Below are 15083 nucleotides of genomic sequence, written 5' to 3' on the forward strand. Positions count from 1 at the left end.
AGCTAAAGATCAACAACGTTCCTAAGCTTATATTAATGATGCTTGTGGAGATGTCTAGTTAATTTCATTGATCTCTAAAACAAGCAAGCTTACTAATACAGCTTATTTTCCAAGGCCGTACCACAATTTATTAATATCAACCTAATAAAGAATATATATATATATAGATGTAAAATATAACTAGTTAGTTTAGAAGGTCTTTATGCTTTCGAGGTTAATCTTATATTATATATACATATATATAATTTTGCTATAATATGCAGGCACATCTAAATTAAGATGGATGTGCCTAATCAAATTATATATAATTTATTAGTTATATCCGTTAGTTATATAGAATCAAATCATATGTAAACCATCACAATTAATATTATATATAATTGATCAAATATATTAACTATTTTAATTTGAATGTATCCTATATGACATAAATAGAATATATCTATTTATATAAATTACATTATATTGCTCAATATCCTATTAATTATATGTAATCCGTTTATGAATTACATGTAATCTATACAGGCTGTAGGCCTATATATATATATATATAAATGTCCAATGTCGCCTAGTAAAAAGTGATTATATATATATATATATAAACAATTAGCTGGTATATTTAAATTATTGAAAATTATATAATGAGTTAATAACTATTAGATAGGAGGTACATATGAGTAATTAGCTAGGTATATAATTTATAACATCGAACATTAATTGTTCAGAATTGTAGAAGTTGGTAAATGGATGGAGAGCAGACGGATGAGTCGTTAAAGCATCGGTTTGCAATGACCGAACACACAGCTTCAGTCATATGATAAGCATCCCAAAAGTAGTGACTGCTTGCTTCACTGCAGGGCATCAGCCATGGTATGCACGATGATGTCCCATTTCTCCATGTGGTGCAGCATGGATTGCTTGAATCCTTTAACCCTATATATATATATATATATATATACACACACGCATATATGTATATATGTATATATTAATTATATAATTGACAAATATTAATATAATATTAGACCAAATTTACATAGAGCTTGTTATAATTATTAAATTTTTTTAATTAATTACGATACCATATTTTGAAGGATTGTTTATTGCATCATAGCCCAGCCAATTAGCTTGACCAAGAACGAAGGTTGAGCCTTGCCGAGAGGATGTCAGATTCTTAAGCATTAAACCAAGCCTTTGGTTGAAATATGATGCTAATTCATTTATTTCTTCCACACATTTTCCTTTTTCATTATTACTTTTCTTTATAATTGATGGGATGCACCCAATGGGACCAATTTCAAACATGATCACCTTCCTTGCTCCTAATCTATATAGCCTCTGCACATTACAAATTCAGGATATTAATAAAGAAATGAGAAATCAAATATTGTTGAGAATAATAAATGGACTTAATTACCTCTAATTGGTGAGCTAATGAATCCACTAGGTTTTGGGCAAATGATTGGGCTGCTGGGTCACCATTATTTCTGGTTGTGGATGCAAATGTATTTGGTCGATTAAGATAGTTGTTGAGGAAGTCGTTGCTGCCAATGGCAAATATAAATATAGACTTCGACAAGAAATATTTTGCTAAACCATTTGAGTTTCTTAGGCGTCTTGCCAACAGATCTGGTTCGACTGTCCTCTCAAACAAATCTATCTGTTCTTCTAAATTCAAGCATTTTCCCTGTAGAAATGTATAAAATTAATTCCCACCTTCATCAACTTACCAACAAGTGGATTACACGTACGTCGATCTTTGGTTCAAGAAAGTGGGTTCCATTTTTATAATATATAAATATATATACACAAACCAATATCAAGTCGACCAAACAAGAGATTAACTCTATGTATGTATATATATATTATATATATATATATATATATAAAATATGGGCAATTCTACCATCCGGATCATCCATATATGGACCAAAAGAAAAGATGACAGTCCGCATGCAGATGATCCAGATAATAGTCGAACTCAATTATTATTATATATAAATTTACTTACATATCGGCTTCCGGTTTGAGGGAGAATCCCACAAGAGCCAGATGCATAATTGAATCCGGCGTGTCCCGTTGACAGACGAACACTTATGTATGGTGGAGGATATGGCAACCCAAGAGATTCAGCTTCCATTGCATATTTATTATTTGTATACAAACACACAAATACACATACATGTCATATTCTATATTACAATAATCCATTCATAATTAACTATAAAGATCATATAATACATGTATTGAGTTATGAACATATATAAATATGCATATACCTATAAAGTCCGCGACTGTTCTGCCATTGGTGAATCTTCCAGTAACTCCTGTGGCAAAATTAACACCATAAGGCAGGAAATCAGCCTTGGCAACTGTTGGAAGAAGATTGTTATTCCCATTGTCGAACAATGAATCCCCAAACACATATAAAGCGGGTGCGAGTGGCAAATTACCAACAGCAACAGAGATTTTCACCAATGTCACAAACTGAAACACACTTATAATGAACCACAAAACACACTTTATCATCATTTAATCTACTAAATATACATAATATACTCGTATATGTTATACAAACTCATATGATCTATAAGTGCAAGTTAAACGTACGCACGTTATATATACAATTTATAAATGAAATGGGGGACGTTTGTTTGGTTGGGAGGAATCTTGGAAAGAAAAAAGTGGAGTTCACATGGAATATGATATCAATTATGACATTTACACGTAACGGACCATCTGTAATAATGGGGCAGCTTTTAGATTGCAAGTTGATCCGCGAGTTGCAATTTTATATGGACTCAAATTACTCTTCTTTTACTTTTCAAAAAAACAAAAAAAAAAAGAAGAAGGGGAATTTGGCCCAATACCCTCATAGGGACGAGGTTAACGATTTTTGCCCCCTCATTTGATATCTTTTTTTTTTTTTTCTACCCTTCAATATCTATTTTAACCTTAAAATAAAAAAAAATTACTTACATATCCTGTTATATTTTAAACAAAACAAAAATCTACTTTTTCTAAACAAAGTTGTTTTTACACGAATACACACAAATACAAAAAACCAAAGTTGCCGTGGAAAAGCCAAACAAAAGTTCATCTCATCTCAGCACTGTCCGAGGTAATTGGTTGAATATTTTTGTTTATTTGTTGCTGTGGGACCGGTGTGGGTTTGTTTTTGTGTGGATTTTTAGCCTTGCCGTGACCGGTGTGGATTTGTTTTTGTGTTTATTTGTTGCCTTGCCGTGGACCCGTGTGCGTTTTTATTTTTATTTTTTGTGTTTATTTGTTGCCTTACCGTTAAATACTTACAAATTTAGTACAATGAGACATTGAAACTTGTGATTTGTGTTTAGTATTTAGAATCGGTTAAAAATGTGGAATTTTTGAAGATTTAGATTTTTGTATGGAAGTGATTATAACCTAGGTTTTAGGATAGATTGATATTGGATATTAGTAGGAAATGAAGAGAGGAAAAAAATGGGACCGGTTTGGCCTTGAACGATGGTCGGAGGTGGGAGAAACAACCGGGTCAAGAATCGGATTGGGATCGGTTCAGGTGGGTTCGGGTCAACCCGGACAAAGGTTGAAGATGGATCGAACAACATGTCGTCTGAGATGAACGACACCCAGACGACACGTCGTTTTTAATTTTTTTAAATTTTTTTGGGTTCCATCGACATCCCTGAGCATGGAAAATAAACAAAGGATGAAGATAGGGAAATCAATGAATTTGATGAAGAATAATGTTAGTTTGTAATAAAAACACATAATATATGTATATATATATATATATTTGTTACAACTTAGGGATATAAGGATTTTTACCCTGATCGAAGTTTAAATCCTTAAGCTAAAGGTGTTATCTCACTAGTGCATGATACTCAAACTCTGTCTAGAAAACTGCTTTTGTGGGTTGAAAAGAAGAATTTTTTTAAAAACATACTTGACCCTTAAGAAACTAATTATATTTCTTTTTGGATTTGTATACAGATAAAATAAATATAAAGTGAATGATTTGTATAGCATATATAGGTGTCGGTAGGTCTGAGCTTTTATAACCAAATCAGGTTAAACACAAGCAGTATGGGGAAGAGATGTAGCTACATTCGTTTACATACTCATATAGAAGTGGTGGACATGTTGCAGTCCAGCTTAACCTATATGTTCAGATTATAGTCTGCAACTTTCTGTGCACATTTTTTAGACATATATTGCATGGTAAGAAATAATTAAATATAACATGAATATGATATGTATATATACAGTCTAAGGGCTGCTTTTGATTGGCTTATAACAATCTGTCTATTGCGTAGCTTCTATGTAGTCTTCCACCTCTATACTTCACTTTCTTGTTTTTCCATTTTGGGTGAATTGACTACTTCCTCTCCAGTCATTTCAATATTTCACTTTATCTGCTTCTGCATGTAGCATCATAATTGGCCACAATTGTGGGTTGCTCTATTAAAACCCCACTTTAGACTATAGCTGCATTAGAAATCTTAGTTGCTTTTCAGACCTTCTTTTTTCTTTTAAGTTTTTTCTTCTTCCTTTTTGCTAGGGTAATTTATTACTAAAAATCAGTACTTGGAGATAAGAGAAAAATACTTTATGATTAATTAGAATTGAAGTTGAGAATTCCAGAGTTAGTACTTTCTAAAGGTATAGATATATATATATATATATATATAGAGAGAGAGAGAGAGAAGATCAGTGCATAAAATTTTAGGTACATGGTTAGCTAGAAGCAAACACGCAAACACTTTATCCCCAAAAAAGAAAAAAAAAATTAAAGAAGAAGAAGATAGAAAGATTTAGAAGTAAACACACTGCTATACAGTAAATGTTCAGTAAATGTTTTGTAGATGGCATACACAATATCCTTAGGAAGAGAGCGTATGAAATTGAGGATTGCGGATATTTATATATGTATGTATACATAGTTGACAATGTTGTTAAAGGTAGATAAAAGTTTATTAATGTTATCAATGTACATTTGTAGGTTGTACTTTATAATGGCACCAAAGAGGAACTTGGGACGTCAACCGAGGAAGGGAGTTAAGAAGGTGGAAAGTAAGAGACGCAGTGGTAGCACAGCAGCACCCGACTCTAAGCGTCGACGAACTACTAGGCAGAATTCCAAAGCTGAGACGGAAAGCGCCAAACTTCGAGGGCATGTTCCACTTTCCTCTCCCCCATCTGATATGGTAAGTTTTATATTCATTTATGTTGTTTTGTGCGGTAAATGATAAGACATCTGTCAGTATTTATTCATGAATGTGAAAACTCAAGAAAAACTTCACCCAATGGATATCGATAATTGCCGATAGGCCATCGGGATTTTTTTTAGTTCATTGTAGGTTGATTACCAATGGTTACATCGGTAATTAACACTTGTGCAAAAATGTGAAACCATATGTCTTAAGATTTAGTTGGAAATTATTATTATCAAGTTAGGGTGGAAAAATAGGGTATGATTAAATCATTGATGTCAGTTCCATTTATGTAATTCATTTTGCAGCCCATCGATGCTCCAAAGGAACGGATCTTTCAGGATGCCGATATATTTAAAGTTAGGGCACATTCATTCGGGAATCCAATAGAAGCGAACAAAGTAATTACAAGTGTCCTCACAAGTGAGCAGCTGGAAAAGTATAGACAAACATGTTTTGGACACTTACTTGACATGAAGAACCTCCGGTTCTCTGGTCAGGTAGTGCATCACCTGCTTTGCAGACAAGTTGTGGCCAACAATCCAAAAGTACTAGAGTTTAACTTCGGCGAATCTGGAGTGCAGTTTACGAAGTGGGAATTCGCACTCATTAGTGGCTTAAAGTTTTGTAGGTACCCTTCAATGTATGATATGCAAATTTCCAAAGGAAAGGAGCTGCTCACGAGGTTGCTAGATGACAGGACTGACTTGAAACCACCCGAACTGGAACGACTATTCAAGGATACACTTTTTGTGGATGATTGGGATGCTGTAAGAATTGCGTTACTATATTTCTTAGTTCATGGTGTACTCGGAATGGATCCGAAAGTTCAAATAAAAAGAAAATTCATTGATTTGGTTGCTGATATCAAGGTATTTAATTCCTACCCTTGGGGCATTCTGAGCTACAAGGAGACGATCAACTCATTCCATAATGCATTCCAGCATAGAGGACGTGCAGTAAAGAATAAATCACAGTATTATGACCTAAAAGGTTTTCCATTGGCGTTTCAGGTATGGTAATATATTTAATACATGTAGCGTTTACTTAAAAATTATATTTAATAACCTATAATTTATATTTTGTAGTTGTGGGGGTTTGAAGCAATCCCTAATTTTGGTAACCAATTTGCCGACCGGTGGGAAACCCGTTGTCCGAGTATCCTTAGATGGCATGCTACAAGTCAACCGAACCATTTTGCTGTCCATAATTGGTTCACCTCAAATAGCAATGTAAGGCAAATTTTTTTTAGACTACATGGTACGACTACATTCAAGTTACATTACCATAGTCAGTTTCCAAATTTACTTTTTTGTCCTTTCTTCATTTCATGTAGTATGTTGTGCACTGGAGGTTAGATGCTACCGATGAGGAGAAGACTATGGATTACTGGCGAACAATAGCAGTTGACATACATGAAGTTCGCTACACGTCACCTCCACTTGTAGCACCAATAGTTGGCGCTAAAGTTGCGTCCAAAGCTGAGGAGCATTCTATTGGCCTTCCAGATGCTAATTTCAGGGTATGCAATTGTTACTTGCACGCAAATTTGTATTTCATATGTTGTACTAATATATGTTGACTTATGTTTTGGATATTGATATTGATTAGCTTGCTTGCTTAGAGGCAAAATTTGATGAATTAAATAAAGAGATGGCAGCGTTAAGGAAGATGCTTAGTTCTGTTATTGACCAACAAAAGCATCAGGTATCATTTAGATAACTTAGTATACTTTAGTGTTTCAGCATTATTAAATTATATATTGTAATTTAGCACTTATTTGTTGTTAGAGTTTGGGAACTGCAAAATAACCATTGTGTTTTGCAGGCCGAACATCATATGCACAGCCATTCACCGTCATCTTCGGTTCGACCATCATCCCCTGTGGCACCGTCATTTGGAGAGCAAGCCGAAGAATTTGATGCACCCATAGATGGTTCCAATGGTAGGAAGGAGGATGATGATTGTACTACACCGTTTGAGCCTATCGTACCTGGAGGACCCTATGTGGAGGATTCCTGGGCTTTGGTGCCATATCGGCCTTTGCATTTCGGGTGGGATATCGATGCTTCAGCTGACAGTCCACATCATGACCAATCAGCTGAGTTGAGGTGGAAGATTGGACGCATAACGTTGGTAATACAAGCTGATTCGGTAGAGTTTACCACCAGTCACATCACGTCATCTCTCCTTACACTGACCCATGTAAAAAGAAGGTCAAATTTAATCTTAATCGACATATTGATGCATCGAAGGAGAGGGCGTTCGATGAGTGGTATAGGGTGGCACCGAAGGAAGCAACCGTGTGTACATCTTATATGATGGTGGGAAAGAAATTTTTTGCTGAGCTACTTACCTCTAAAGGATGGTTGAATTCCGATGTAAGTTATATGCTTTATGTTCATGTAAAATCATTGTGTTCCTACGTTTGGAATGATGTTTTATTTATCACCTCGCACTTGTTACTTATTTCCTTTAATGTGGTTTTGCAGCATAATGACACTATTTTGTATTTCATACGAAAAAAGGCGGTTTGAGAAGGAGAAGATGTTCACCTACACCTGTGCCATATTAGAAGTGTTATTTTGGGTAATATGATGGGATGTTACTGTGTTGCTTAATGTTATATTGATGATATTTTATATTGTATATATTTCATTATTTGGCAGTCATCCATCAAAGGGTGTTATCCCATATGGAGGGCATCTCGTAGCACATATTCATGTGATGCGACCCTTTGTAGATATGTGCGTGGGAAGTCACCCAAACCTAACGTGCCATGGCGGATATGTGATTATGTAAGTCCCTACATATATTTAAAAAAATTCTCACTAAGTTTCCCATTTTGTGGATAATGAGGTTATGTTCTAATTTGCAGGTGTACATCCCTGTCAACAATGGAGGCGCGCATTGGTTGGCAGCATGTGTGGACTTGAAGGCCCGACATATTGATTTATACGATCCAAATATGGGAAATAAATATGTCCAGAATAAAGAGTTGAACAATGTGGAATGCCTTACGTATATGTTGGCTTACCTATTGAGGGATGGGGGATATTACGAGAAGAATCCGGACGTGCCTCCCACTTTAGATCCATTCACGATGACCATGATCAAAGATGCACCCCGCCAAGATAATGGGTATGAATGTGTTGTCATTTCAAACAACTTCTATTGCTGTTGTTTTATTGTGGTTACGTGTGGAAATACATGTGGTTGGTTTTCATTAATGCTAATCATTAATGCTATTTTGCAGGGGTGATTGTGGCGTCTACGCGTTGAAATTTATTGAATACAAGAGTAGTGAGGAGAATCCTTCATTTGGCCTGCAAGATATTATGTTTTTTAGAAAAAAATATGTTGTTGATTTGTACTTTAATAAACTTTCAATGTAGATCGTATGTTTAATGTTATGACACTCTATACTAATGTTATCTTAATGTGCTGAACCTATCTTTAGTAATGATAACCGTTGAAAAAAAAAAAAAAAAGAGAAAAGAAGACCCTCGGTTGTGATAAAAATTAAAGCAAAGATGATTACCGATGGTGCATCAATAATTCTCGATTCACCATCGGTAATTACAGAAACACTTTTAGTAATATGAATTAACATTTTTTTTTCTCCAAATACTCAGCTAATGGGGTGTTTCTGGCAATAACATGCAAATTATACATTCATCAATGCCCCCAAATGTTCCGAAAATGTTCTCCAATTGCCCCCACAAGTCCCCTTACGTGTGTTAAATGAAAAACCATGCAACATATGGATTCTAAAATTATCCTAAGGAGAGAAAATCCCAAAATCTCTGAAAAATTTCTCAAATTGGCAAAAAAAATACGATAACTGTAGACCTTCGTTAATTCCCGATGAAACCCTCGGTAACCAACATATACCCTCTGGAAAAATTACCGAAGGTTTCGTCGGTAATTACTGAAACCCCTATGGCAATCACATTTTACCAATTTTTTGGGCCCCACAAGTCCCCTTATGTGTGTTAAATGAAAAACCATGCAACATATGGATTCTAAAATTATCCTAAGGAGAGAAAATCCCAAAATCTCTGAAAAATTTCTCAAATTGGCAAAAAAAATACAATGACTATAGACCTTCGGTAATTCCCGATGACACCCTCGGCAACCAACATATACCCCTGGAAAAATTACCGAAGATTGCGTCGGTAATTACCAAAACCCCTATGGTAATCACATTTTACAAATGTTATGGACCCCACAAGTCCCATAATGTGTGTTAAATGAAAAACCATGCAACATATGGATTCTAAAATTATCCTAAGGAGAGAAAATCCCAAAATTGCTTAAAAATTTCTCAAATTGGCAAAAAAAATACGATAACTGTAGACCTTCGGTAATTCCCAATGAAACACTCGGTAACCAACATATACCCCCTGGAAAAATTACCGAAGGTTTCATCGGTAATTACCGAAACCCCTATGGCAATCATATTTTACCAATTTTTTGGGCCCCACAAATCCCTTTACGTGTGTTAAATGAAAAACCATGCAACATATGGATTCTAAAATTATCCTAAGCAGAGAAAATCCCAAAATCTCTGAAAAATTTCTCAAATTGGCAAAAAAAATACGATGACTGTAGACCTTCGGTAATTCCTAACCAACATATACCTTCTAGAAAAATTACCGTAGGTGTCATCGGTAATTACCGAAACCCCAGTGGTAATCACATTTTACAAATATTATGGACCCCACAAGTCCCATAATGCATGTTAAATGAAAAACCATGCAACATATGGATTCTAAAATTATCCTAAGGAGAGAAAATCCCAAAATTGCTTAAAAATTTCTAAAATTGGCCAAAAAAATACGATGACTGTAGACCTTCGGTAATTCCCGATAAAACCCTCTGTAACCAACATATACCCCCTGGAAAAATTACTGAAGGTTTCTTCGGTAATTACCGAAACCACTATGGCAATCACATTTTACCAATTTTTTAGGCCCCAAAAGTCCCGTTACGTGTTAAATGAAAAAACATGCAACATATGGATTATCAAATAATCGTAATGAGAGAAAATCCCAAAATCTCTAAAAAATTTCTCAAATTGGCCAAAAAAATACGATGACTGTAGACCTTCGGTAATTCCCGATGAAACCCTCGGTAACCAACATATACCCTCTGGAAAAATTACTGTAGGTGTCATCGGTAATTACCGAAACCCCAGTGGTAATCACATTTTACAAATGTTATGGACCCCACAAGTCCCATAATGTGTGTTAAATGCAAAAACATGCAAAATATGGATTCATAAAGTATCCTAAGGAGGGAAAACCCCAAAATCTCTGAAGAAGTTCTCAAATTGGCCAAAAAATTACGATGACTGTAGATATTCGGTAATTACCGATGAAATCGTCGGTATACCCTCTGGAAAAATTACCGAGGGTTTCATTGGGAATTACCGAAGGTCTACAGTCATCGTATTTTTTTGGCCAATTTGAGAAATGTTTAAGCAATTTTGGGATTTTCTCTCCTTAGGATAATTTTAGAATCCATATGTTGCATGGTTTTTCATTTAACACACATTATGGGACTTGTGGGGTCCATAACATTTGTAAAATGTGATTACCACTGGGGTTTCCGTAATTACCGATGACAACTATGGTAATTTTTTCAGAGGGTATATGTTGGTTACCGAGGGTTTCATCGGGAATTACCGAAGGTCTACAGTCATCGTATTTTTTTGGCCAATTTGAGAAATTTTTCAGAGATTTTGGGATTTTCTCTCCTTAAGATCATTTTATAATTAGGGATGTCAACGGGGCGGGGCGGGGCCGGTTTTTAAAATCCCGTCCCCATCCCCGTATGGGATTTTTCATCCCATCCCCGCAATTTTCCCCGTTTTTTTAGAAGCGGGGCGGGGACGGGGATTCCCCAATCGGTGGCGGTGCAGGGACGGTTTCCCCATTTGTTTTTTTTTTTATATAATTGATATAATTTCTTTTGATAAATTTATATTAAAAAAATTTCTTCTATAAGCAAAATATAAATAAAATGACCAAAAATATAATAAAAATACAATAAAAGATATCAAAGTTCAAATTTATAATTTTAATAACATACATTTTCAAAAAATACAATATAATATAATCCAAATACATAAACATAAAATTTATAAAAATACACATGCACACATAATAAAGTTTTACTTCTCATTTCCTTAAGTCTCCATGAAAGAATGTTCCGTAAGAGTTGATTGCTACAAAAATAGACAAAAATATTAAATAATATCAAAAAATTTTAAACAATTTAATATAAACATTTTTTGTAATAAATAAATTCAATTTACCACCTCATCAAATTCTAAGCAAATGAGTTTAATTTTAATTTTCAAAATATTAAAAAAAAAAAGATAATATATACGGGCCGGGTTCGGGCCGGGGTCTTTAATACTCGGTCCCGGCCCATCCCCACTTCGGGTCTAAGAGAGTAAGCCCAAGCCCGCCCCATCACCCCGTTTTTGCGGGGAAAAACCGCCCCGTTAGGGGCGGTGCACCGCGGTTTCGGGGATGGGCGGGGCAAATTGACATCCCTATTTATAATCCATATGTTGCATGTTTTTTCATTAACACACGTAAAGGGACTTTTGGGGCCCAAAAAATTGCTAAAATGTGATTGCCATAGGGGTTTCGGTAATTACCGAAGAAACCTTCGGTAATTTTTCCAGAGGGTATATGTTGGTTACCGAGGGTTTCATCGGGAATTACCGAAGGTCTACAGTCATCGTATTTTTTTGGCCAATTTGAGTAATTTTTAAGCAATTTTGGGATTTTCTCTCCTTAGGATAATTTTAGAATCCATATTTTGCATGTTTTTGCATTTAACGCACATTATGGGACTTGTGGGGTCCATAACATTTGTAAAATGTGATTACCACTGGGGTTTCGGTAATTACCGATGACACCTACGGTAATTTTTCCAGATAGTATATGTCGGTTACCGATGGTTTCATCGGGAATTATCGAAGGTCTACAGTCAGCATATTGTTTTTGGCCAATTTGAGAAAGTTTTCAGAGATTTTAGGATTTTCTCTCCTTAAGATCATTTTATAATCCATATGTTGCATGTTTTTTCATTTAACACACGTAAGGGGACTTGTGGGGCCCAAAAATTGATAAAATGTGATCGCCATAGGGGTTTTTTGAAGCAAAAACAAATTGTAATTACCGACGAAAACTTGGGTAATTTTTGAAGCAAAAACAAATTGAACGTTGTCATTTTTTAATGCCGTTTGATTGCTTACTTTGTCAGAATTTATCATTAATAATGCTACATTTAGCATGTTATTGGTTGGAACACACATGATTGAAGTTGTCAGATGGAATTGTGGTGATTCTTTTACGACGGTGTACAAATGTCAATTACCGACGATGCATCGGTCATTACCATTGGGCAGTAATATCATCCGTGCAATAGTAAGAAACATACAAACAACTGAACCAAAAACTGAACACGGAATGATATGTTATCAAAACAATACGACAGATGAATTTGACAACAAAAGAACACATAAAGCCAACGTCTATTATGCCAAAACACATGTTACGCGGTTGAGCAACTAATTGCATTCCTGACTACATTGCATACACACGCATATCGCATAACATGGCCCCATTGTCTGAATATAGCATCGCGCGATTGATGGGCCTTCGTTTCAGTGGTGTTGTTGGTTGGTAGTGCTATCAAGAGGTACGGCAGCGGAGCATGATCGGCTGCTGTGACCAACCTGTTTGCACCTCCTGCATCTATATTGATGATGCTCCTCTCCTTAAGATTGAATCCTTTTCTTTCTCGGTCTTCCTGACTGTTTGCCAATTTGAGGTGGAAGTACAACCTAGTTTATGACATCATCTGGAGCATGCCACTGACATTTATCTCCAAGTGGATATATCGGTTTCCGAATATGCATCACGGAGTGAGTCAACTGAGTAATGCGCTGAGCAAAGAAAATATGGAGAAATATGTCGATGCTTACATGCTGCAATTTCATGGACACAAGGAAATCCATCAATGTCATATTCCTTGCATGAGCACGTCTTATTTTCTAAGTTAACAACTCCAACGAACATGCCATGGCCAACAACTTGAAACTCATATTAGTTCATTGGCATAACACGTAAGCCTCTGCCATTATTTGAGCGCTCCTGCATGATTTTTTCCAACCAATTAGTAATAGGAGTTTGCATTGCAGCTGCGTTAGTTCGACGTTCATACCACCACCTTTGCAAGACATCACGAATGTGATCTAGTAATGGCAAAACAGGTTTATCCCTAGCATCAATAAGCACAGAGTTCATGCTCTCTGCAATGTTAGTTGTCATTATGTTGTATCTATTGCCCGGAAAATGTGATCTCGCCCATTTTGAAGGACTTGCATCCTTGAGATATTGTACAGCTTCAATACTAACCCCTTCTTAAAGCTGCATGGCCTTATCAAAATCCTCAACAATATATGCTCTAGCTGCATCATTAAAAGTCGATATAATCGCATTGACATTACCTTTAAACTTCTTAGCACGTAAATTTGTACCAAGATGATATGTGCAGTGGCCATGGTGATTATTAGGGAAAACTGTACGTATTGCTTTTGCAATGCTCTTGTGTCTATCCGATATAAAAGCTATATTCGGATCATCCACAAACGCTTCTTTAAAGCTCTCAAAAAACCACGTGTAAGCTGCATCCGTCTCCCCAGGTCCTATTCCATAAGCAAGTGGATAAATTTGATTGTTCCCATCCAAACATGATGCAATATATAACAAACCTCTATATCTATTCTTCAGTGTAGTTCCATCGACAGCTACGACTCTCCGCATATGCTGAAACCCTCTAATGCTAGCTCCAAGTGCCATGAAAAAATATAAAAATCTGTTTTGATCGTCAGTTTCAATTCGAGTAAACGTGCCTGAATTTTTGCTCTTCAAAACGTGACTCCATAAAGGAAGTTTTGCATATGAATCTTCTGGCGTGCCCCACAAACCTGATAGTGCAACTTCCTTAGCAGCCCATGCTTTGTTGTAGCTTATGTTTACTCCATAATTAGAGCGAATGTCATGCACGATATCTCGAGGTTTGTATTGCCTTGAAATCCCATCAAACGTTGGCTGGATGATGTCTCCGATAACTGAACTTGTTGCTTGACGATGATCCCTTTTCATGATATTTAAAGAGTAAATATGCTCATCCTTGAAGGCCCTAATCATGAAGGCCTCTGTATTATCACCCTGTAGTTTGGTAGCACGCATTCGCCACATGCAATTGTCGTTTGCACATACAACCTCATATCGGACTCTATCTGACTTCTTGACCTTGAATTCAAAATTTTTCCTTAGTGCATAAAGACTAATCTTCTTCTGTAGCGCATTCTTACTCGCAAAGATTTGGTTTATTCGAATGATTTCATGGGCATTGACGGATGAGAAGCGATGGTTAACCTTAAGTTCAGCCATGGTTGTGGTAGAATCCTGTCGAATGTCCAAATGGTTTTCAGTACAAGGAGAGGCAAGCACATCATCATTCACATTATCAATTGGACTACTACCATAAGGAGACTCACCATGTCGACTATCACCAGCTGAAAGTCCCAAATGTTGGGTCCAACAAATGTCTCGTAACCCATCTTCACTACGATCAGTGTTGACCTCAACCTCAAATTGTTCATCTTGATCATAATCATGTCCACGATATTCATTCATATCATTAATGTCGAAGCGCTCATTATCATGATCATGTTCCACAGATTGCACATTGTTTTCACAAATTTGATTTTCAGAGAATCCAGGTTGAGTTTTCGGCACATGAAGTTCGGTCGCTGGGGACTGCATGTCGGCATCAGAG

The 15083-nt window shown here is 36.0% G+C and overlaps 1 protein-coding gene across 1 annotated transcript; it reads right to left on the reverse strand.

The window, feature by feature from the left end:
- Nucleotides 1–627: 627 nt before the first annotated feature.
- LOC112491369 (GDSL esterase/lipase 7) lies at nt 628–2554 on the reverse strand. The gene is made up of 5 exons (XM_025072926.3): nt 2280–2554; nt 2012–2133; nt 1418–1687; nt 1083–1338; nt 628–933 (listed from the first exon to the last, which is right to left on the reverse strand). The coding sequence occupies exons 1-5, from the start codon at nt 2530–2532 to the stop codon at nt 722–724; spliced, it is 1113 nt and encodes a 370-aa protein (XP_024928694.3). The 5' UTR covers nt 2533–2554; the 3' UTR covers nt 628–721.
- Between the last annotated feature and the right edge of the window lie 12529 nt (nt 2555–15083).

This window comes from Ziziphus jujuba, chromosome 4 (genome assembly GCF_031755915.1).
Source record: "Ziziphus jujuba cultivar Dongzao chromosome 4, ASM3175591v1".
Taxonomy (NCBI): Eukaryota; Viridiplantae; Streptophyta; class Magnoliopsida; order Rosales; family Rhamnaceae; genus Ziziphus; species Ziziphus jujuba.